Source organism: Trachurus trachurus, assembly GCF_905171665.1.
Source record: "Trachurus trachurus genome assembly, chromosome: 16".
Taxonomy (NCBI): Eukaryota; Metazoa; Chordata; class Actinopteri; order Carangiformes; family Carangidae; genus Trachurus; species Trachurus trachurus.
Window position 1 is genome coordinate 20,454,020 of NC_139902.1, and position 26,252 is coordinate 20,480,271.

The window sequence follows — 26,252 nt, forward strand, 5'->3', positions numbered from 1 at the left end:
TTTCATCTGTGTAACATCCGGATAAATCATTACAGTGGTTTATTCACTATCAAGGCCCGTGGTAAAGATTAGCTCTGAAGATGGATGAACTCTCAATCACTCACCGGGTAGCAGGACATTCTTAATGGGATGTTAAAGGGGAAAGTCATTTGTCCGGATATGAAATCAAATTTCAGCCACACTTGGCCAACTGTCATTTTTGTTATTAATATGTCCAAAGTAATTTAAACTTTTCAGAGGTTATGTTGATACTTTGAGCAATTAGCAAACTCCAATAGCTTAGGGAATTTAACAGAAATGAATAACTTAAATTGATCCTTTGCAGTGTGCCTAAAATAATCCAATTTATTTATAGAAACAGCCTCACTACAGGGTCCATTTGGTAGCTATACAATCCTCTCACTATATCTTCATCAGCTGGTCTCATGTTTGGGAACTCACTGACAACTACTGCTAATTGGTGATCAACCTCATTAGACTCCTCTTTGCAGGAGTGTTTGTAACTATGAATAAGTTATTTCACAATCACATTTTTTCCCTGCTTTTACTTTGTAAGCTTGTTTGCATTCATGCCAAGAGTTGGATTAAAAGACTGATAACGCTGTGTGGCTGCGCTACATACAAGGCCACAGCCAGAAACAGTTAGTTCAGTTTAGTACACAGTACACACTTGAAACAAGGGGGAAACGGCCTGGTACTACCCAAAGATAACAAAATCCAGATCCTAGCTCAACACGTGTTCTATCAAAACGAAAACAAGTTTTTTTTCCTGGTTTTGTTTTGGGATTCATTTGTTTTGTACAGATCCAGACTAGATGTTTCCCCCAGTTTACAGTGGATATTGAAAGATAAGCCAAGCTACAGTAGCTAACTCGGCTGCTGAAAAACACCAGAGCAGCTATCTTGTTTTCTCACATGCTCCCTACAGGGTCATGAATTAACTTTTTCCATTCAAAATATCACTTTTATCAATTTAAAGTCAACAATCATCCTTCTCCTGGTTTCTTTACATCTACAATGTTGTTAATGTTGCTGTATGATGCTGTAAAACATTTTTAAGTGGAGTCCCTTAATGATCAGGTAAACAGTTTATTGCTTGCAGCACAAATGAAGTTATTTTACCTCAGTGGTTGTGGAAAATTAAACTATTAACCTGCTGTGACACTTGAAATTGAGCACAGTGGGATGTTGACTCACACTATGAAACTGCTTTTAATGATATGATCTACAAGTTTAAAACAAATGACAGTGAAAACTGATTTTCTGTCCTGTAATAACTTTTGTGTTTCCACTTGTCGTTATGGTAACTGAGCTGTTGTCTCCCTCCTCTCCCACTCTCGCTCTCTCTCTCTCTTGCCCTCATTCATTCAGTTCCTCTCTGTCTCTCAGTTATCACTCTCTGCCCCTCCTTCCCTCCTTCTGTCTTGTCCACTCACCGTCAGGCAGAAAGCAGGGCTTTTGTTGGAGCCTGAAAAGCCCCTTTCTCTGTGTGTGTGTGTGCGTGTATGTGTGTGTCCGTATGTTTGTGTGCGTGTGTACTCTGGTGGGAAACCCTGGTTGCCCCATAGATCAAGCCTCTCAGGTGGAAGAGTAGAGTTTCAGGTCTAATTTGCACTCCTGAACACAACAAAGACCCCACACTCTTTGCCCCATTTACCCTAACTGTTATGCCATTAGGGAGACATTCGTCCTGCCACATTGTTTATACATCATTAGAATGATATTACACATTATGAGACTCATTTTTCATCATGAATGAAATGTCTTTAGGGTTATGTGAATATTAAATTGTATATTTGACTGAGCGTGTGCCTCATTTTTCTTCTGATTCACACTTTTATTCTTATCAGCATGACCTCCTGAAATTGTAATCAAAACACCTCTGTTGTTTTAGTGTATCTCACAGTTGATAAGGAGTGGATAGATTACTGTAATATGCTGCTTTACTCCACATGCAACACCTCATTTGATCAGCATGGTTTATGACCAGCATTGCCTCTATGGTATCACTACTGAAAATATGTAAAATACTGTATATTACAATAACTAAAAAAATATTACAATAACTAAAAAAAAAAGTCAGCTCCTGAGAAAAACATCACATGCATAATGAGGGACAGACTATGATAAACCCTTAAACACTTACAGTAAGTCAGCATTGCAAACACTGCCACATGCAGTTTACCTGCAAAGACATGTTAGTCAGACAGGGACACATTTACAGCAAATAGTTGTACAATTACAGTTGCAATCATTTATACTACAAAGGCAGCACTCAGAGAGAGATCCAATGACTTTCATTGGACATCTGGAGGAATTTGATTGGATAATATGAGTCAAGTGTGTTGCCAAACAGCTGATGGTGAAGTGTAATTGAAAAAACAACTTCAATAGTCTGTTTTTCGAGCTTCATTCATAATGTTTAAGGGTTGCTCCCTCTAGCATACTGTCTATCTGCAGTGTTATTTAACGCTTGCACCTGTAATTTTGGCTCTGACTTTGTCTCATGTTGCTTTGTACACTCTCTCATTTAAGTGCTAATTACCCTGCCTCCTCTACAGCTGACAACTGCTGCTAATTGATAATCAAACTAATTAGAGTCACCTTTGTTGCAGTGTTTCTAATTGTAAAAAGGTTATTTCAATATGAGAGTTTCCCCTCTGCTGAACCATAAAGTTAGTGATCTATGTCACACTTTCACACACAGCAAAAATGTGCTAAAAAGATGGCCAAAAAAAGGACAAAATAATCACTGCAAATAAAATTTTATTTGACTTGATGATGTGGCGCAGTACAACCAGTCCATCTGCCGCTCTGTGCGGGATGAATTTGACTCGGGAATTATTTGCATGCAGTGTTTTACCATAGACATATATCACCTATGGATAAAGAGCTTTAGCTGTGTGTAGGATGGTTAGAGTGGTTTGACTGATGATGTGGTTAAACATGAAGAAACAGCCTGTTGATAGTCAGATAAAACAGAATGACGCTAGCCACAGGCAGCAACAACACACACACACACACACACACACACACACACACACACACACACACACACACACACACACACACACACACACACACACACACACACACACACACACACGGATATGGTGGATACGGTATGGATGACGCCTACTGTACAGTATATACATCTCCATTTCTCTTTCACATGTCTACAAAAATGAAAAATACAATCACAATGCAAGCCAGTAATGAAGCATTACACACACTCTCACTGCCATATGTAAACACATCCAACACTCTGCCCTCCATGCATGTTACACATATGCACACACATCCTGTTCAGGCTGTCAGCAAACAATGGAAAGATAACAATGCTCTTCTCGCTCGCTGTCTCTTTGTCACACAAACACACTTCCTGGTGGATCAGATGTTGTCGAGAGAGGAGCTCATGGTCTAGATGAAGATTTCAGTGTGCAGTCTTAATGTCTGCTGGGATGGTGGGGATAGAGGGGCACCTCTGCTGTCAAGGTACTGGGGAAAAAAGGGGGAAATGCGTTCAGTTCACACTGTGTGGAGACAAGACAGGTTCTTCATTAAAGCAGAGGAAAGTGATGCGTAAATTGGGGGAGTAGTTAAAGATAGTACACTCTGCTTTCAGCGGGACACATGCTGTGAAGAGTGAGGGGAGAGAGCGGGAAAGAAGGTGCTTAGAAATGCAGCAGAACAGATAAATTACATTCTCTCCTTTCAGCGGGATGGTCTCCACGTGAAGAGAAGAGGCTGTCATTGAAACTATAATGTGTTCTGTGAGTGAAGAGACATGGGACACAGATAGAAATCTAGTGTATCAACAGGGTGTCAGTGGCAGCATTGCAGATGAGCACGACGTTTTAATACATTAAGCATAATTCGGAGAACATAAAATTGTACCATGCTTCCCTCTAGTTTATTATACTGTACATGTAGCCAACACTGATGTTGCCTGTTTCACATTGATACCAATGAGAAAAACCTCTGAACATTATAATATGTGGTAAATGACAGGAAGGCATTATACAGTATAATCTATGCTTTTCCTATTAAAACGTATGTTACCATTTTGTTGTCAGTCACTGTCTTCTGAACAGAAAACCAGGAAAACGGAGCCATGAATGTCATTACAATATCAGAGCTATAAAAAAAAAGGCCAAAGATTAAACATTGTTGTCCATGTTATAAGTGTTTTCTATTATGAAACCATAATAAACTCAGGTCCACAGAGTTAATTGGAACCAGTAGTATAGTATGATATAAGGCTGGATATTAACTCATTCATTCAATACTCAATACATTCAAAGCTTTGTTGACTTAGCGATGAATGCTTCTGGGCAAATTGTAATTAAAAACTAATAAAACTAGTTAATGATGTTTTTCTTTCACATGTTTCAAGAGCTATCTCATGTAATGCACCACACATATAGAAGTTTGTTTGTTTCATCCAGCCATATGATCACCTCTGTCACTAAAACCATGCAGCTGAAATAGGAACTGTATCAATGTCATACGTCTTTTTTATGTTCACAACAAAGAAAGTGAAATAACTTTGTAGAAAAATCCAACCTTCTTACATAACACATTAATCACACTGAATGTCCCTGGCTGCCCCTCTAATTGAAGCCAAAACTTGGCACTAAAGCCATTAGACAATACAAGATGTACTGTGTATCCCTAAAAAAGTAAGCAGTGTTTTCCAAGCCACAATATGCATTTAAAACTGCACTGCAACTGAGATTAACATCACACTCTTATTTCTGTCATTCTTGTTATTACTCCAAGGAGCATATATGAATTAGAAGAGGAAGACTTATTAACAATCAAAACTGATCAATGCCCTCTGTTTGCCGTCCAGGTTGTCTGTACCAGGGTCAGGAGTGCCGGCTGGTGATTCATTACGAACAGGGCTTCTCTGTGCTGGCTGACCCCAAACTGGCAGACGGGGAGAACGGGGAGGAGAGAGGAACTCACACCCCCTCAAGGCCCAAAGTGCTCCTTTCATACCCCTATGAAAAACTAAAGATGTCTTCAGACGACGGAGTTCGCATGCTGTTCCTCGACTTTGGAGGGAAGGAGGGGGAGATAGTGAGTATCTTCTATCTCTAAAGTGTTATGTTTTGTCACACAAAATGCAATGTTCACATGCTCTGACAAGCTCTGTTGTGCAGAGTCGTGCATGGTACACTGAAATTAAACAAGGTGAAAAATATGTTGCTGTTCCAAATAAACATGCACCTCAGAATATTGTGACTTCTGCTGCTAAAACAAGCTGCAAGTGATGTTCAATCTTTTTTTTCGTTTCACCTTTATTTATTCAGGGATGGTCGATTGAGAGCGAGCTCTCTTTTTCAATGACGCCCTGATTACAAAAACACAGTTATACAATATACAAATACATCAAGATCATAGTCCACAATTACATACTGGCTGTAGAACATTTGATAGCAAGTTTTTAAAACTATTCAAAGAAATAAGACGGTCCAGTTTCAGACAGCTTTGTAGGTTATTCCACTTTTGGGCGGCATAGAATTGAAAGGCAGTCTTCCCTAATTCTGTCCTGATACTGGGAATTTGTAAAACCAAGGTGTCCTGTGAATGAGTGTGAAAGTTACAAATTCTAAGTGAGATTAAACTGGTAAGATATACAGGTAAAATTTCAAGCAAAGCTTTGTAAATAAAAACCATGCAATGTTGTTCCCTCCTTACACTTAGCCCCATTATTATAATTACAATATCATAACAGTACACATCATCTCAATGCACTACTCTTAGGTCAACCTAACAGCCATGAAGCCTGATCAACAATTTCTCAGTGAGGAAGAAGATGTAGATGTGCTTACACAGTTTATGACACTTTAAAACCATGTTAAATTAGATATTAATTATAGAAGAATGTCTAACATAGTTTAACTAAAAGTAATACTGTATGAGAAGCAGAATTCACATTTGACATTTAGCAATGTTAAAAAGGCACACAGGTAGAAAACCTTCTGTACAAGATGGTGTTTTTTACCCAAGTAATACCAGTATGCATTTTTTACATTTTGCAGATGTGGCACAGGGCATGTAATTTGTTTGGAAGAATTTTCCCACAAAGGAACAGTAGCTCAAATGTCAAATAAATAGTGACAGCCCTCTTATGTTTTCATTTCAAGTTACACTGAGTCAAAATGGCTTTCTTTCATCTTTTTGAAATACACGAACAACTGAGCTTTCAAAGTTATAGTGATGGATAAAGAAATATATATTTAGCTTCCTTGGCTGTGGTCATGTGCAGCTCACAGTAAACAGAACAAGTTCATATGCTCTCTCATGGGGTTTGAGAAAGCCTTGTGGGAAATGAAGCAAAACACTAACTGGACTATATAGAAGACGGGCAGGGGGAAAGTGGTACAGCAGAAAGTAAATTACAGCACTTCATCACAAAATAACTCTTGTAATAAAAGGAACTGCACACATAATACAGGTCTCGCAAGGTAAGAGCATTGGAGAGTGGAGTTTTCTATAAAAATAGCCTGTCACTTACTGTAAGAGTTTTAATCTTTTTACACCACTCAACAGCTCAGTGTATGGACATCTAGGTGGCTCGAGGTTTCAGGGGCCACTTGATACACAATCGGGACCAATTGGATGTTTATACCTGAAAACAAGTACAAGCACTCCCACTGCCCAATATGTTCATCATTTCATCAAAGTTTCATATTTTGCCTCTTGGATCTTATGGACAATGCTGATGTGAATAAAAACGTGGGTGTCAGGAGAATGAGCTCTAGCAGTTCCTGTATTATCTTCCCCTGGCACTAATACAAACAGTTTCCACCCAGAAAAACAACACTGATGTTTTGTCATTCATCATAAAACCATGGCAGTGTCATTTACTGTATGCTGGTACAATAAGTACAGTGGCAGTTAAGACTAGAATATTTACTCTTTAGGCTTTTGGGATTCACAAACTGGAAACTGAACTGCTTTATATGTGTCATCATCTGGATCCGTCTGTATGATAGTACACATTCAGCTCAGTATAAAGACATCCATGTCTGACTGCTCAGTTTATGCTGTAGGCAAATAAGCAAAGACTTGGGAGCTTTGATTCAAACCCCTCTGTTGGCTACCTCAGCGCAACAGATTTTCGCGTCAGCAGAGTTTCTGAATCCCAGAACAGTCGTAGATAAGGCTTCATAAAAGATCCCAAAACACTTGTGGATGTGGCTGATGGCTCATTAGCTTAACATTTGAAAGCAGAATCAGCTGTAGCTATATTTTTCCACAGTGTTGACTCTCCTGTCACCACTTGGCAGGAATGATGTCTGATTTTGTCACCGTGATTGATACTTTAAGCCAGACCATTGATTGTGGCTTGAAAAACAAGAATTATATACACACTTCAGCTCTGATTGATCAGAAAAGCAAAGACAAGAGCAAGACTATGAGTCTTCAGTAATGCTGGTGTCACTGTGACATAGTGAGCTGAATGCTAACATACTCATAATGGCAATGCTGACATGCTACAGTGAAGCAGATAATAAAGTGTGCTAGCATAACAAAATTTGCTAATGAGCATAAAACACAAACTACAGGTGAGACTGATGGGAACACTAGATATTTGGCCAAAAGACAAATCAGTCGACACATTTAATTACTAAAAGTTAAGGGATCAAGTTATTACAGTTCATCCAGAGGATGTTAATGTCTATTCCAAATTTCATATTTAGACTTTTCACTCAGAAACATAAACACTGAGCTGCTTCATAGGGAAAAGTCAGGGGATTACTAAAGCTGCTGGGATTCATTAGGCACCAGGAATGTCTGTACAAAAAAAGTCAATGCAATCCATCCAATAATTCTGAGATATTTTAGTCTGGATCACTGGCCGACATCACCATCCCCTGAGCCGCAAGACGCCAGCGTAGCAACAAAACACAAAAAAAGCATCTATTTCAACTCTTGAAAACACAGATTTGAAAAAAAAAAAAAAATCATGTGTGGACCAGTTATGGTGCATTAGTCTACTCATATTTCATTGTGCAGGGTTTCCTGGAGTTGAGGTAGCCTTAAAACTTCCCCTGTGTTAAAATTGACTGACTAAACAGTAGTTTAAGTGTGAATTTATGGGTTGAATCTCCCTATAGGCCCTAGGAACAGGATATGAGTCATAGTACCGGTGAAATCACCCGCTGTTGATTCAGGCTATGAACAGAGCTTTGTTCACAGTGATGTGGTGTTTGTGTGTGTATAGTGCTTAGCTCCAGATAGGACCGTCTAATCCTCGCCTCATGGGGAACTGTTGACTGTGGAGTTAGTTTTGAATATATTTTTATGGTTTTATGTGCTTTAAAAACCCTCTGTCTCCCCCCCACCTCTTCTTCTCTCTTCCACCCCTTCTGCTTATGCTTTAACGAGTTCTCACATCGTTTAATCTTTTTCTCTCTTTATCCCCATCATGTTTATTCCATCTTGTTCTACTTTTTTAATTCGGTTGTTTTCCATTCCTCCCGCAGCAACTGGACCTCCACTCTTGTCCAAAGCCAATTGTTTTCATCCTCCACTCCTTCCTGTCAGCCAAGATCTCCCGCCTGGGTCTGGTGGCCTGACAGCGTCTCTAAATGGACGGTTCACCTGCTTGGACAACAGAAATCCACCTTGTTTCTACACCTACATCTGCAGCCCGCATGCAGTACACAGTGTCAAAACTCCTTCAGTCGGGGACCCAAGATGAGTGAATGTAGCTTCTTTCTGGAAATTGACCTTTTATATCGGTCGCCAACACTAAATAAAAAATAAAAAAAACACTGGAGAAAACAATCCCCATTGGTTGGTGAAATGGACTGACATTGGGGACAAGCCGTTCATTTAAGGGCTGCATGGACCGAAGTGTTGACTGAAGAACCACAGAAGAAAACATGAACTGTACGAGATGCAGAGGGATGATCTATACATATATTTAGAGGGACACAACGAAAAGAGTAGATTGGGCATTACTGTCACGTCCAGGATTAGAAGGACTGGACACATGCCGCAGGGGTTGTGATGAATTTACTTTTAATTCAGTCAAAATGTAATGGCAAACTGCCTTCCATTTACCATTTATATAATTTATTCGCCATTAGCTCTGAAAGGACATTTTGAATTTCACTTGTAATTTTTCTTATACAAACACTTGGCACACTGCAGAAAAACATTTGTCATACATTTGTCTTTGTTAGCATCCCCTGAGATGTCTTGTTAGCCGTGTCAGCATTCATCATTGAAAGTGGGAGCCACAATCAGTAGCACCGATGCCCACAATGTGACAGCCGCCTCAAATTCAAATAGTCTCAGTATTCTTCAAGTGGGTTGCACATGGGGACCATCTGGTGGTATTTCAGCATTTGACTGATTTGACAGTGATCTGACATTTCTATAATGACTTCATATATATAAGCTATATATATATACAAAAAAGATTGGCTTCAGATACATGAATTATGACTTACTCAAATATTCAGTATTTTTTTTCCGTCACATTTAAATATAGTGTCCCATTTATCATTTAAAAACAGAAAAAAACCTCATATCCAAGTTATGAAAAAATGTGAATAATAGCCTGTTATGACAACTGTGTCCTCAACACTGGGCAACCAGGTGGCATTAGATGTTGTTTTTGTACTTTCACTTTTATTTTCCACAATAACACTAGTATTGCATATTCACAGGTGTTTATGATAAAGACATGAACCTCTGTATGATTAATTTATCCTTTATAGTGTCATCGCTGAATAATAAGGTAATATTCAGAATACACAGGTAAACATATTCTTGTCAGATCATTTCAAGGTAAAGGTTTGATCCCACACTTTCTTGCTGAGACTTAGATGACTTATGAAGCTACACTAACACCGACACCGAGCCAATAGCTACTTCCATATAAAGAGCTAGCCTGTAAACAGATACCACTGAACATAATCATTAATCATTCCTCTTCATTCTTAACCTGTGGAGAAAAAAAGTTTATCTTAGCATAAAGACTCACCGCCATTGGCAAAAAAAAAACCCAGATCTGATCTTCTCACCTAAATCTCAACAAGAAAGCAGCTAGACCTGCATGGATTTCCCAGAATGTTGGACTTATCCTTTAAATGTGATTAGATATGATGGTGATGATGGTGTTCGCTCCTTTGACCTCCGTTTCAGGGTGGACTTCACTCTTCATCATTGTAAATGTCATTTACCAGCTGAAATCCTCTCAAGAGCTGCTAATGTTGTATGCGGTTAGTGGACAAACTACAGTTATGTTATGCATCTAGCAAATGTCTGCCATTTGGTATTTCTGGTAAATCTTTGTAATTCATATTGAAAACTTAAACTCAATCAAATGGTGCCACAATCAATCAATTATTTATATTTCATCTTAGCAAGGTAGCCATCGTAGGAGTCTTCAGTCCTGCTTTTCATGCCTGCAGCAGCCGGTGTGGCTCATTATTGTTTTTGGATGTTGTGCAGCAGACCACATCAGTACACATGGCCTGCTGCCCGGCCCTTCCCTGTGCCTTCAGATGATTGAGAAGAAAATAAATATTTGAATTGTGAATGAAATGGATCGTACAGATCGGACGATGAGGGTGGAGCAACAGTGTGACTTCCATGACGGCTACATTAGTCTTGACTCGACCAGCAGAAGCTTTCTGTCTGCTCTCTCCTTTACATCATAATACACATTTGCAATGACCATTTTTACACATGCACTGTGAACAATGATTTACACATTGTAATCCTATCGCACTGTAGAGGGAACATCATCTGTTGTGTTCATACTAAATGATAGTGGAGGTATTATAACAAACGAACTGATACCTGATTCCTGATAACCTCAAGTGGAGAGAAGCTTTGACAAGTAGATTACTCCGATGCCTTCGGCAGCTACTGTACTGCCACTCAGAATGATAAAGCTTAGTTTTTAACTCCATGCACATAAATCATGTATTTAACAAAAAGTGACACGATTAGTCTGGTTTTTTTTATTGTCTTCACTTTTGATTTATTCATTTCTCATCAAGAGCAAATACAGATCCACAGAAGCGATGGGAGGGAAGAGCTTCACTTTCTTTTAAGTTATATTAAAATGTAAATGACATGCACAACTTGTTTGCTAATGATACTGGTTCTTAATTAATTGACGATGTGATATAATTAGTGGGATATGATACTATTTACCTCTTTCACTCTCAGAGCTGAAGTGCACTCATCCCTGCTGTAAACACACAGCAACAAAGAGGTAGTATTTCATTCAGAGGACAGTTGAGATGAAAGGTTGTGAACTAATTTACTGCATATTAGTGACACTTCAGCTTGATTTGGGAAGTGTTTTACTGAACAGCTCAGCAAAAAGGATTCATGTGTCTTTAGCTGAAGAGCAGGAGAGTAATTGGGTTGTAGGCAGCATTCTCCACTATCATAACTCTTGACATTGTTTACTTGGCTCATAGGTACTGTAATGAGCCGGCACCTCCAACACACTCACAAACAGATGCATGGATGGATCGACACATTCATGTTAGTGAGAGGATGTTTAGACCTCAAACACATTCATAAGTCTTTGACACTATTGAATTAGTTGACAGTGTTTACCAGTTGGTTTTCCCACCTTTTCTCACCTCTTTGTGTTTTCATTGCCGGTTCCCTTCTGTTCAGGCTGTTATTGAAAGAAAAAAAAAACTGTAGGCCAGCGCTGTTACTGCTGTCATTTGAACACACACACAGAACCACACGAACATGCACGCTCTCTAATAACCAGCGAGACAGAGAGAGGGAGAGAGAGTGATGGCCATTTTGACTGAAACTGTCAGCTTTTCATTTCAAGGGGTTGGAAAAGAGCCAGATCAATTAGCAATCAGCTGTGTGTGTGTGTGTGTGTGTGTGTGTGTGTGTGTGTGTGTGTGTGTGTGTGTGTGTGTGTGTGTGTGTCAAAGAGTGAGTGAGAGAGAGACAGAGAGAGAGATAGAGCAAATACAAGTCCACAATACACACTACTTCTCTGCTGGAGAGACTTTCCGTCAAAGTATTTTGTTTGTTTGTGTGTGTGCATTAGTGTGTGCGTATGTGTGTTTGTGTGTGAGAAGGGGAGTCTGAATGAGCAGCTTTTGTCCAGGCTCCGTCTCTTGTTGCATTCTTTCCTGTGGCAGGTCCTGACAGGCTCTATGTGTGTGTGTGTGTGTGTGTCCTGGAACCAAAATTGCGTAGGTAATGGAGAGCAGGGCAATGAAAAGAGAGTGGGGGAGAAGCAGTCAGCAAGAGAAGTGTCTGCACTAAACACTGTGGGGAAAGGTAGTTAATTTTCCAAATGTTAATTAATCAAGTTCAGGCGGCATCTTTCTCTACACCATTTATCATCCCATTACAAAAAGGAGCCAAGATGCCAGCACACTATATATAAAACCAAACTGAAACTGCACTATACTTGACCCATATTAACTCTATAAACTGTACATTCATAATTTAATTTCTACAAAACTTATCAGCTGTTACAAGATGTTAGTGTGCTGTTTTCCAAATAACTGGTGGCGATGGCACCATGTGTTCCGGGTTATGGGTGGTTTCTTGTTACATGACTTTTGGTTCAGTGTGTGTGCATGTATGTACGTAGGTGTGTGTGTCTGCACAGGTGGTACTCGCTCTACCTCTCAAGCATCATGCACAAATTCCTGAGACTGTGCACTTGGACTCATTTAAATGATCATAATCATCTTCCTCAGTGTGGCCAAGTTTCTTGAGGGCTACTACAAAGTTTTCAGTCAAACTGTACTAAACTTTTCTTTTGTTGCAGTTTGATGTGACCTATGAATCTCATAATTCAGTAACCAGGTTTGAAGTGTCACTGCTGCATGGTGTGTGTATGTGTGTGTAGTTGGACTCGGTATGTAGGCTAAGAATGAGCATTAAAAACATAAAAGAAGTCTCTCACTTTGCTACTTGAGCACCTATACTGTAGCTACTATCACTTAACTGTCGCTACACAATGTTTTGCATGACGAGTAGCCTGCTTTTGCAACTTGTGGTCAGTTATACAGTAAACACAAAAGCAGAAGAGCAACACTTCGCCCACTCAACAAATGTAAGTCTTATATTCGCTCTGTTTTGTTCTCGTATCTGGCTCTTTAGTGCCTAGATTATGTTTGTTGCCAACATTATTTGTGCAGCATTTGGCGGTGGCGGCTCTTAAGAGCTATTTTAATGACAAAAAAACATTGATAAGTAGATTACAGACTAAACAAAAAATTTGGCAATTCAGGTTTATAACTCAGGTTATAATCCTTTCCAATTATCTGCCACAAAGAAAACAATGAATCAATATCGGATGCTGGACTGTGACAAATCAGCAAATTCGCCACAAGATTCTTAAAACTTGAGAGGTGAACAACACCTCACTTTTTTAAATCCCTTTATCACAAAACATAACTTGCACTTGACCATGATTTTTTTCTGATTCTCTCATTTTTATTCCAAATGCTGTTTCTCCTCAGCCTGATTCCACCATGATCTGTAACTGTGAAATGTGTTTTAAAGGAATAGCTAAGACATTTTGGGAAATAAGCCTATTCTGGCACAGACTTAGATGAGAGGATATTCCTCATTCACTTTGATGTAGCAAAATTTAGACTCATAAAATCTTCTATGCTACAACCAGTGGATGGATTGACAGTTATTAAAACTACCTGTGTACCATTATTTTAAATTTAATTAGGATACTGTGAAATGTCAGAGAAATAATTTATTTGTGAAATATGGCATTTGCTGTTATCTCATAATCTGTGAGAAAGATATTTGCCCATTTATGTTGAAAATAAAGTTGGTTGTTGATTTGGGTTCCTGTGCTAAACACTCACATAACACGCATTCGGACACATGGAACCTCTTCAATCCACTAAGTAATAGGCTACAGATACATTATCAATATTCCTGCCTGCAGGCAGAAGCATTCAATGCCCTTAATCAGACTGTGAAAATCATGACAGTGGATCATGTTCAGGGTGAAATTAATCGACTAATCGATTTCAGTTTGATGATTTTCAGGTGTGAAGCCAAGCCGTGCAGAGTTTTACCAAACTCCTCACTGCAGGTAAGAAGCTCTAATCATTTCAGAAACTGAAGACCTCTTGAATTCAGGGCTGCGTAAATCTCATCTGCTGTTATTCAGTGTGTAGTTATGTGTGAACTTTTCCTTTAATTATTAAAATATGAAAATGTTCTTCGTTTCATTTCATCCACATTCATGGCTCTTGAAATGGTGTGTGGTCTCCCATTTTCCGAGGACATCTGGTCTCAGGGCTGCGTGACGGTGATCATGGTCTTTGGCTTCATGCTCTTTCCCACGAGAGTATGACACAGTCATTTGACTATAAAAGGACTCCTCTCTGCTTGTTTTCCACTTCATTCTTTATATATTGTTGTATTTATGAACTGTCCCTGAATAAACAGACTTTTGGTTTGGGCCTTTAAGGAAAATTATGTTAGTCTGTTAAAAAAAAGCCACTAGTGAAGGTTCCTGTTGTGTTCTAACTCATTAAACGCAAGGTTTAAATCTCTCTGTCAGATTGTCCTTGCTGTTGAACGTTTGGCAGAATATTTTTGAAAAGCTTTGAGAAGCTTCATGACCCAGTCCAAATATATTATCACAAAGCAATTAAGATTGATGAGGGGTTGCTCTCTGAGAGCCCAGCACAGTAAGTGCACATGCAAGTTGTAAGCTGCCTACTGCCACACACTGGATTTAGGGGAACTATTTTCCAAGTGTTCTCCAGGTGTCTGAAAAACTTTATTTAATTATACATTCCACAAGAGCAATTAAATTAATGATGTACAATTGTGTTTTTACTCATAATAGAACTGTTGTGTGGTAGTTTTGATAACTGCCACACAGCAGCTTTTTCTTTTTTACGCATGTTCTGAGAAATTCTGAGACATATTACACAACTCACTTAGCCTGTTTAAACAAAACTCATACCTACACAATAAATCTGAATTAGAGACTGAGGCTGAGAGAAAGAAGTGAGTAAGCAGAGCAGCAGATGATATCAACTGTCTGACCTTCCTTTAGGCTGATGTGTAACTGAGATCGTTAATTCTGTCCGTCAGAGATGACACAGTGCCTGATGTGTTCATAGTGATTAAGCACTCACAATCTGTCAGTACAAAGTAAAACGGAAACTAAACCAACACATCTTTATCGCTTCAGTTGTCACCGATGCCTGAAGAATTCCTTTGAATCTCGCAATCATAAATGAACAGTATAGATCTGTCAACATGGTTAGTTACATGGAAACCTGCTACAGTGGAAATGTTTGATTTGGGTGCATATCTTGTTGGCGTTTTTGAAAAGACTTGTGAACAAAGAGTCATGTCATGAATAACACAGCATAATAGCATTTTTGTTATGGTGAGGTTTATCTGCTTTTCACAAATATTTTTGCCCTCATCCATTTGAATGAACCAAACTGAAAAAGTAAAACCAAAGGGGAAATATTAAAATTGCATTAGTGCTCCGAGTTGTTTTTGGTGTCCAGTTCATGAAGACTTACAAACTATAATCTCTATTATTTGGAAATGTGTTGGTGAACTCACTGGATCTGTATTGTTACTGTATTTTTCCAAAACACTGACACAGTGAGACACATTATCTGCTACACTTTGCTGTTGTTAATGGATCAGTGATAGGGGGTCTGAGATTCACTCTCACAGACCCGATCTGTTTCAATCTTTGCAAACAGCTGCGGCTTATATGCTGAAGACTAAACATTAAGACCGTCAAAGCAAGGACTCACTCACCAATCAGTTTTAGGAGTTTTACCTGATGGAGGAGTTTGTGTTATCTTTCATTACTCTATGTGGTATTGTATCCAGAGTGCACCTACAGCACTGATCCAGAGATGTGTCATGACTGCATCACATCAGTCATCACAGCTTCATAGACACCAAGTCATAATTAGGACCTCCCATTGGGCACTGTATCCAAGCAGCAGAGGATCTTACGCATTTCTCTTCCAGTAATGCTGACGAAACACACTGATTCTCCAATGTGTATCATGAGAGATTTAATATTTAGAAGATTATTCATATAATTTCTGAATTAATTCAATGAAGATAAAGAAAGGATTTTTGCTGAAACTCATCTAGAGATCCTGTGAAATGTTTGTATGTCCACGATCCACAGTATTTACCAAGCGGAAAATCTATGTTAAACCTGATAATTGAAACAATCCACTACAGATGTTAGACACCTGAAACTGATCCAGTATAAGAAGCTTCATGCTAAAATCACTGAGGAAAGTGATCTCACACAACACAGTAACATTTCAGATGTGATGATTTTAATGAACTCATTATCAAAACAATCTCACAAAGAAAGTGCTGCAATAGTACCTATTACAAACTCAACAAAATGAATGGACAATTTTTTTCCTAATGTTTCTTTTAGCCTGATTATTTTTTATTACATTTTTATTTATTTATCTGTTTATCAATTAAATTTATCAATATTATTTTTAAATATTAAGAATTATTTGCATATTGTCTTACATATAATACCTTATGTACATAAAGCAGTAAATACATAACTATCAAAGACATAATCTCTAAGAGTTCTGTATCTCTTTCTTGATTATCTTGATTTTCGAGCGACATGTGGTGAAAGCTTCCTGTGTGTGTGTGAGAAGCTTCCCAAACCCACCAGCACAGAGGAAGCACATTGAGACAAGCTCCTCTGTGCAGGTTCAGGTCGGGATGCTCCTCCCCGTCTGGATGGCCAACTGAAGAACTGAAGAGGGGGATGCTGGGGTGGAGGGTCTGGGGGTTGCAGTGGTACTCACTCACTGGGTCTTCAGACTGGGTTTGGTGCCTGTAGTGCTGCTGAGAGTGGCTCACTGCTCTGCTGCAGTGCTGGGTCTTTCTGGGATGATTGATTCCACTCTCAACTGCTCCAGGAGCCAACGACACAGAACAAGTCCTGTCAAATAGTCAAACAGGTAATGAGTAAGTAGTTAGAAATTCCGCCTTTGCTTTGATTGATAAAGGTAATGTGACAATTTTTAGTCCGAGAGAGGATCACTTACATTGCATAGTGAAAAACAGGCAACCGCCCCTTTCCAGTTTGTCCTGTGGTCATCCATCCTCCTCATCTGGTCAGTCTCTTCCTCCATGGTGTGGGCGCTGATGCAGTATTTATCCTCCTGAAGCCTGGAGAGAACAGCTGCCTCTTAAGTGCTCCATCCTTCACAGCTCCACCTGCCACAAAGAGAAAAAAATGTTGGTAACAGAAAAACTTGTTGGAGACATTTGTTAATGTTTGTTAATGTTGTTGAGCATCGACTTACCTTTGTTTCTGTTAAAGCAAAATTAACTTTTCATTTTTCCACAGAACAAAACATTATCTAAATGAATCAAAATAACACAAGTAAAACCAGACACAGATATTTACACCAGAGGGGGTATTTGCAGCAATACAATATCCTCGAAGAGGAACACAGTTGCACTTCTGTTCAAAAGTGTCCATTTGCAGTTTCCAGATTTATAGTCATTCGTTCCATTATGTAGACCCTTTTCAGTCTCATTACCCACTGAGTTGTGGTTGGGCGGTTTTGCATCCTTCCAGCTCACAGTTATCATTTTCTTGGCCATCAGTAAAAGTATCTGTAGAATTTATCTTTGATCTGACAAACTCATATGCCTCCTTAGGTATAGCTTCTAGCAAGAATATCACTGGGTCCAGTGGGACATTAACTTGAAAGATTTTGTCAATTTTGTCTTTCAAATTCTTCCAGAATCCTTGAATTGCTGTGCAACCCCCCAAAATAAGTGAGAATAAGGTCTCAAAGTTTCTTAATGTTGTTGATACTTACCATACTCTGATTACCTCAGAATGGGATTCTCGAGTTTAAGTTGGAAATTAAAAACAATAGCAAAGTAAATAGCATATCTATCTTACTTAGCTTTTATCCCATACTAAATCATATGACACAGAGGCTCATGTGGTTGAACATTTCATACATTACCTGTGGCTAAGGGGGTAAAGCCAGTGTTGGTTTGATCCCTGCCTCCTCTTGTCCATATGTCAAAAGAAGCTACAAGGACTTTGCCAGCCAAGGGCTACTGTTGATTTTCCAGCCCTCCAATCTCTTTATGGACCATTATGTACAAAGAAGCCCTGGTGCAAGATGCTTCCTACTAGGGAACTGCTACCTTTGTCAGACACAAAGGCTACCCACAGCATCACCATCTCTGTCAAGTCAGAATATAGCTATACAGATATAGCTAATGGATGGAAGGTTGAACCTCAACAGACTCAGAGAGAGATCAGAGTTGCTGTCTTCAGCCCATTAGAGGGCCCAGTGTCTCCTGCCTGTGGAGGCTTTAAAGCCTGAAGTGAAGGTAGCTGAGTTCCTGTAGTGCTCTTCCCTGCCGAGGCCTCAGATAGAAGGAACAGGTACCTGTGGCTCCCTGTCTGGGTTTTCCTCTCTGTCCCAACGTGGCCGCTCTTAGAACTTACCTGGGCAGCATTGGACTCCTTAATCTTCCTGATCCAACCCCCGAGTCTGTGAGAGACCAAGTCAAGATCTTCCTATTGCTGCTCCGGGAGCCGCAGAAGCTGGGGAATCCGTGCAAGCCAGACCATGGGCTGCTGAGGGGCAGCAGAAGGAACATCCCTGGGCAGAAGCTGGTGCACACGAGGGAGCTGCTCAGGGAGCCAAAGAAGCTGAGGTACCTGTGCGGGCCAGACCATGGGCTGCTGAGGGGTAGCAGCAAGAGGGGGGTGAGGTCCATCGTCGTCCTCAAGGTCCGACCAGTCTTCTTCCTGCAAAACGAAGACCTCACCTTCCTCCAGGTAGCTGTCCTCTTCATCAGATGCGTCGTCGGCAGGGGGGTCCTCTTCAGGAAGACGTCCAACGAAGAGGTCCACAGCGACTGAAATGAAAGGAAGCCAATTATATATAAAATATAACCACATGTATATAAATAACACTACCTTTACACGTTCAACATACAACGTACAACATAACAACATGTGTCAATAAGTGATATCAAATACCATGCAGTTTTTTCAAAGCAATTAAAAGATAAATTGAGGCTGGAAATATTTTCTCACAAAGATATAAATGTTTATTATAAGATTTAAAACTTAAATAAATTCAATAGGTTTAAAAAGTCAGTGCAAATAGACAACTTCATACAGAGTTATTTAAAGGCCTGAAAAATTTAAACACAGCCAAACTAAACAATTTAATAGGTAGCCTATTCAATATGCCAACGGACCCACAGTGCATGGACCAAAAGGGCAGAAAACGGGAAATTTGGGCAACATTAAAAATGAAAACAATCATGTGTGCTTACTGACAGAGGAAAATAACATCACTATCAGACAAGAAATGTGACGATCCTGTCAGCGGCCACATGCACACATGCAGACCAGCTTCTCAACACCCCACTCCAAAATATAAATGACATTTATAAATGGACCCCAAAACATAGCAAAAAAATTCAGAGTTATTAAAGCAGGCTAACAATATATCACCTACAAACTGTGAGGGGCGAACACAACAGTTAACTCGAAGGTACAAAATAACTCGGTAGTATCAGCTGTGGATATTACAATAGAACCAAAACAGCTGTCACAACTACAATCCTGCAGTGTTTACGTCCGTACGTCCTGTACGCTGACGTCATGACGTTCGGAGCTAATCGTTCCATCGTCTCCATGGTGAACAAGCAAAGCAAATTTTTTGGCATTTTATGAAATTTGGTCCAGTCCCCATACTTTTACAATAATAATAATTTTGATTAAATATTTGTACAATTTCATGCCCTCAAACCAAAATAGCAGTATTTTCAAATCACTACATTAATTATTAATGAATTCCACGCATTTCCCGGGATATTTCATGAATTATTTCCAACAAATATCCGTTTTACAGAGAAAAATCATCGGTCTGTTTTCACCAAATCTTTGATTTTCCATCGGGTTAATTGACAAGCTGTAAACTACAGCTATCCAAGTCTATTTGAAAAGTTATGTGCTTTATACAGTGATGTTTAATGAGTTTAGATGAATCAATAGGTCAGTTAAATCATTCCAATAACAAAGCTTCATAACTTTAAAAGTTGTCCTACCTGGCAGACCGACGTCCATCCAGGCGACGCCCAGCAGCTGCTCCAGGAACAGGCCCATCCTTATTTTTCCAGATGCAGTAGTCTCTCCAAAAGGATCCGGTCCGAGTTTTGAGTAGTTTCTCTCTTCTCTCAAGGTATTCACCTCTCCAATGGTTCGCTTCCCACAGCGCAGGTTTTGCCTCAGGTTGGTCAGTGTCCAAGTCCAAGTGCAAAGGGGGAGAGCTAATTGAGAGAGGCCCTTATATACCCTTGGTTCGAGCGTCATTACGCTTCAATTAATGACGCACACACGCACGCACGCACGCACGCACGTGCCTGAAGAAGACAAGTGTTTTAATTTAATTTAAAACAAAAAACATAAAAAGCACATGTGAATAGCCTTTATTTTTAGCATGCTCATATTTAATAAATTAATAAATAAATAAATACATCTATCTAAGCTCTTTATTTTTTTCTTCTTTGTTTATCATTTCTTTTTCAGTGTGGGGGGGGGAGGTTGAGATGAAAAAATTGGTATATCTCGGCACATCTTATAATATAGCAATTTTGTGCAAGACAAAGGAAAAGGGTCACTTCTCAACTCCTTTCCAGTTATTATCTGTAAATACAAAGAGCAACATACAGTACAGTACAGTACACACTGACTGGCACGCTTTATCAGTGATCATATTTATCCCCAGTTTAATTTATGCTGGAAAAATGTTTTGTTTGGCTACACTGAATATGATAAAAAACTAAATTCTCAGTTTTATGATTAATTTGTTAATTATTTTATCCAAATTGTATATACATAAGTCTAAATTTTCTGGTAAGAAGCCAAACTTCTTGGAACTGTCTGCATATGTTGGTCAATATATCTCCTCCCTCTGTGATTGTGAGAATAAAAAAGCTGTTAAAACGTATGATCTTTGTAAGCTTTACAAAATATTGATTTAAGTTTATGTTTTTTCTGTCTTGCTGTCATCCCCTGGCGTATTTATGATTGTTTGGTTGTGTGTACACTTATTTCATCAACTGTATTCAGTCCTGTGTATACTCTTGTTGTCAATAAAGTAAAAAAAAAAGAAAGAAGACAAGTGTTAATAACAAAAAACAAAAAAAGAACATGTAAATAGCCTTTATTTTTAGCATGCTCATATTTAATAAATTAGTAAATAAATAAATACATCTATCTAAGCTCTTTATTTTTTTCTTCTTTGTTTATAATTTCTTTTTCAATGGGGGTGGGAAGGTTGACATGAAAAAATTGCTATATCTCGGCACATCTTATAATATAGCAATTTTGTGCAAGACAAAGAAAAGGGGTCACTTCTCAACTCCTTTCCAGTTATTATCTGTAAATACAAAGAGCAACATACAGTACAGTGCAGTACACACACACTTTACACAAACACACATGGAAGGATACACATGTGTTACATTACTATAAGACAGACGGTTGGTTATGTGATGTCTCTGCCCCGACCCTCCTACTTAACAAGGGTTGTACGTCTGGTTCTGTCAGGCAGGAGCACACTCTCAACAACTACCGCCCACACGTAACCTACAGTATACACACATGAAGCCTCAAATCATGAAACCGTGTTCTCCCAGTGCCCGTACACAACCTACCCTTTCATTGTCTTTGACACTGAGGGGGAAACACTGCCACAACACTCCCCTGTTTTTTCTCCCTAACATACAGAAATACAAAGTACCAGGGAACCTGATGACAAAAGAGATGTGGGGTAAGGAAGGGTGTGTGCGTGAGAAAAATGAATGTGTCAGGATGCAACTGCCAATTCTTCCCCCGAATGCACCCCCATCTCTCTCTCTCTCTCTCTCTCTCTCTCTCTCTCTCTCTCTCTCTCTCTCTCTCTCTCTCTCTCTCTCTCTCACACACACACACACACAGTACAACTGTTCTTTGTGTTACTGTATCTTCAGTCCTGTGAACCTTTTAACAGATAGGCCTAGGTAAATGTGTGCTGAAAGTGTGTGTCCTTTGCTTTCTTGTGCATGCGAGTAGATCCCATATGGCCTGCTGTCATGAAAGTAGTACCAATGGGAGTTGAGGCGGTGATTACTCTGTGTAGTTTGAACACCACAGTAACACTGTGTCATTACAAGATTATTTGATCAGCAGAGAGGGATTTCAAAAGGAACTCAGGGCTTGTTACAGGATACCAACTGACAAACAGGGACCAGGACCATGTGCATGGTTCATATAAAATCCAGAGTATTCTCCTGTGTGACGGACTCCAAAGAGATATTCTTCTCTATTTTACGCTTTAATGATAAGTATCATGTTCAAATTTTGTATGCTAACAAGAAACACATCACTGAAATCTTATGCCGACAATGGGAGGATGCAGTGCAGTGATACAGTATGTTTCAAAAGGAGCTTTGAGGCGTATTTAAGCTCATAAAGAGTGTGGAAAGCCCCAAAAGAAAGTCCAATGATTATTAATAAAAAAGAAAAGAAAAGAACAATTTTATAAGTAAAAGTTGCACTAATTAGTCTTTTTATATTAAGAATACATCAATGACTGTGTGATGCGAGCAAGTTTGTTTGTAGTGACACATTTACTAAAAAAATGATCACCAACTCTTACATTCCCTCAGCTCAGCAGCAGGTTTTAATGTTGTTTAGCTCATTGTTTTGGTTGTGGCAGACAGACACAGTGGAGCACATAGCAGTTTAAAAAGACAGATATTTCCTTCAGGAGTTGGTGAGGACCAAAACACAGTTTCATGAAGTCCGGATTTTCATAGAAGATCAAAAACTTCACTTGAAATTACTGTAATAATAATGTTGTTCAGTTGGATATGTCATCAGCTATGTTCATCATATTGACTTTACACAGTGGTAAATTATTACATTTGATCCTTGAGCACCATGGGTTTTGATTGATATGAAGCATTTTTTTTTTTTAATTATTCTAAAGTCTATTTCATTTAACATACACATTTAATTTGAGATCACATGCCTGTATACGTTTGCCCTGTGATAGACTGGCAAACTGTCCATGGTGTACCACACCTTCACCATATGTCAGCTGGGATTGGCTCCAGCTACCCCATGACTCTTCACACGTAAGCGCTAGGCCTAATGGAGGCATGGATCAATCCAAACTTGATTTTATGTCCAACTTTGGAAAGGCCATCCTGGACAACAGTCTCTGACCATTCCTTGTTGCTCTGTCAACCTCCTGACCCTTATTGTGTCACTTTTAGTATCACCCAGTTTGTGTGTGTGTGTGTGTGTGTGTGTGTGTGTGTGTGTGTGTGTGTGTGTGTGTGAACCTGCTCACTGCAGCTGCAACACTGGTTTCTGATCTGACACATCTGCTATGTCAGATAATTTCAAATCTCAAGTGGCACCAGGCAGTTCTTGTAACAGTTCTTGTAATCAGCTTTAACTGCTCTTGGTGTTGGGTTAGTGATGGCCCTGGATCCTTCCACTGCAGGAATGAACCCTGGTGAAACTTGCATCATTGATTTAACAAAACACCCTTTGTTTCATGTCGTGATGACATCACTGCTGCTTAGTACTAAATTCCTATTATGTAGTTCTTCTCCGGCTCCTTTTGTAGAACCAGTTGATTAAATACCTTGGTTAAAGTTTTTGTTAACCTTTGATACTAAGTAGTTATTTTAGAGACCATACCACCTACCTCCTTAATGCTTGACCATCTTTGACTTTCCAAAAATCTCTTACAAAACAAAATACTGTTAATCTGTCACTTACAACTGTCTGTGTTGGTACAAGCTTTAAAACCACTGTGGTTGACTTAAGAAACCACAACTTGATCCAGGGTCTCTTGACAATTATTGACAAGTGTCTTTCCTTCCTTTCTTTTCAAAAGTACTAGAAAGAGCTGAAAGTCAGCAGCTTTCAGTCCTATATCTATCAGTAATCCTTTTTTGAACCATTCCAGTTTGCCTTCAGGGCCTCTCACTCCACTGAAACTACACCCTCTGAAGTGTTAAATGATCTTAAGCATATGGATTCAGAGTTCACCTCTGTGCCTCTCTTCCTCAACCTCAGTGTGGCTTGTGATACCAGCAGACTGTTGTACACCATGACATAGACTGCAAACTAACTACTAATTAAGGCATGGCGTGTAAATTAAACATCTAATAAATATGAATATGCCCATGTTACCTATTGAGACCAGCGCTACAGCTAGGCAACACGTAGCTGATTAAGACTTGAGTTTTCTAGATGTTGGCAGGCAGATTTTATGACTCACAGACAGAGCTGCCATGCTACACTAAGCTGAATTTATCTTGTTTTTTAGAAGAAATGAAAAGCATATGAGCTAATTTACCAAAAATAAATAAAAACATTTTTAAAGCAAATTTCCCTTCAGGTGTGTGTCAGAGGTTTCTGGTCACAATCAGGCTGGTCCAGTATCATCCTTTAAAGAAGTAGACGGTGTCTGGCTGTTTAGGCTGGAAGAAAAAAAATCACAGTTCTAATTTTGCCTTGATGGCTCCTTGTTTTCATTAAATCTCATAAAATGTTTGTTGATATGTATTTTTGCTTTATTGCCTTTGTCACTTAAATGAGCACCGTCACACACTGATGCGCCTGTATAAAATCAGCCGTACCGATAGTGACACAAAATTAAATACACAAATGTGCACACTGTGGCTTCCTATAGTCTGTTCGGTACTAATTACTGTTCTATAAAATGTACAAGCGCAGCGGTCCGTGTCAGCCTGTTTCCCTCGGGACTTCAGTTTCTTTAAACTTCTTGCTCATTACTGTACCAGTACAGGGATTGAGTATCTATCAGGCTAAAAGTGTTTTTTATACACGAGGTCAAAAATCAACATGCCTGCCTAAAAACTGCAGCCAGCCCTTCTGATTAGTGTGAAGCATCAGCATCTGTCTTTTCAGTCTGAGTGTCACAAGACAGGCAAGTATTTTAACTAAAATTACGCATAATTATATGTACAGCTCCAATCTTCCCGAAGGCCTAGGCAACCACTGCACTTATGGTGTGAAAAACACATTAAGAAGAGCACAATAAATATGACCACAGTCAGACTAAACCACCAGGATTACTTGTGAAGAAGACTTTCAAAGAAGAGTACTAAGGTGAGATACAATTTACTGAAAACTTAATGGGGAGATTAGATAATTAAAAAGATGTGGAAAAACTCTCATCAAAAAATTCTCTCTTTTTTTGCTGAGCTTGAACATGATATGAATTTCAGGGGCAGCACATGTACAGCAAAGTCCAACTAAGGCAAGAGTGATCTGAATGTTAACTGACATAATCAATGTAAAATCAGTTAAAGTGTGAAAAGAGTCAATCCAAGTGACCTCACATCATCTCATAACTGTGTGGACACAAGAGAGAAAATGAGAAAGCCAAAGCAGTTAAAGAAATTGTATCTTTTTTTGCTGCCTAGATGAATCTGTTTTAGCTTTACATTTGGTCCCAAACCATTCCTTTGACTTTTAAGCTGCGTATTGCTTTACTATGTTCAGCAGCTAAATGCAATAAGCAGATTGTATAATTTAGTTTTTCACTGAGAGCAGCGGCCTGCTACGGCACACAGTGAAGTTGGGGGTCAGTCAGGTAATAATCAGTGAGCTAAAACCCACTCTCAAACTCCATAGAGCATTATGGAAGTGTAAATTCAGGTAATGATTCTGTGTACTGTAGGTTCATTACTACAAGTGATCAATATGACATTTACACACACATTTAATACATTATTGTCGTAAAATATTGGTTATAGCTGCTCTAAGTCCTAACTACAGCCCTCATAACTGGAAATAAGTATAAATGTAAATTAAACAAGATATTGGACAGAAAGATGACATTTAACACACTTGGCATTCAGGATAAAGATGTTTTGTTCACAAACCACAGCCCATTGTACATTTGCTTGTTTTATCACTTTAATTTTTTTCATCCAAGTTTTTTTATGGTCAAACATATCAAAGGTTATTATGTTAAAATCAGAGATATTATTTGTTGTCATCATAAAAGGGAAGACATTTATCATTTTATTTTCTAATAAAAAGAACAATTGCAATGGAAGCACATTGGAGCTTTTATTGCTGATTTCATGGTTGAGATGACACATAGTAATAGAGTTACATTATCAGGGAG

The 26,252-nt window shown here is 39.0% G+C and overlaps 1 protein-coding gene across 1 annotated transcript in view; it reads left to right on the top strand.

The window, feature by feature from the left end:
* sntb1 (syntrophin, basic 1) overlaps nucleotides 1–10,977 on the top strand; it is a 34,586-nt gene extending 23,609 nt beyond the window's left edge. The window contains exons 7-8 of the mRNA XM_083990195.1: nucleotides 4,856–5,085; nucleotides 8,502–10,977. Of these exons, the coding sequence (XP_083846321.1) occupies nucleotides 4,856–5,085; nucleotides 8,502–8,594 (323 nt within the window). The 3' untranslated portion in view covers nucleotides 8,595–10,977. The remainder of the gene's footprint in view (nucleotides 1–4,855; nucleotides 5,086–8,501) is intronic.
* Nucleotides 10,978–26,252: the final 15,275 nt, after the last annotated feature.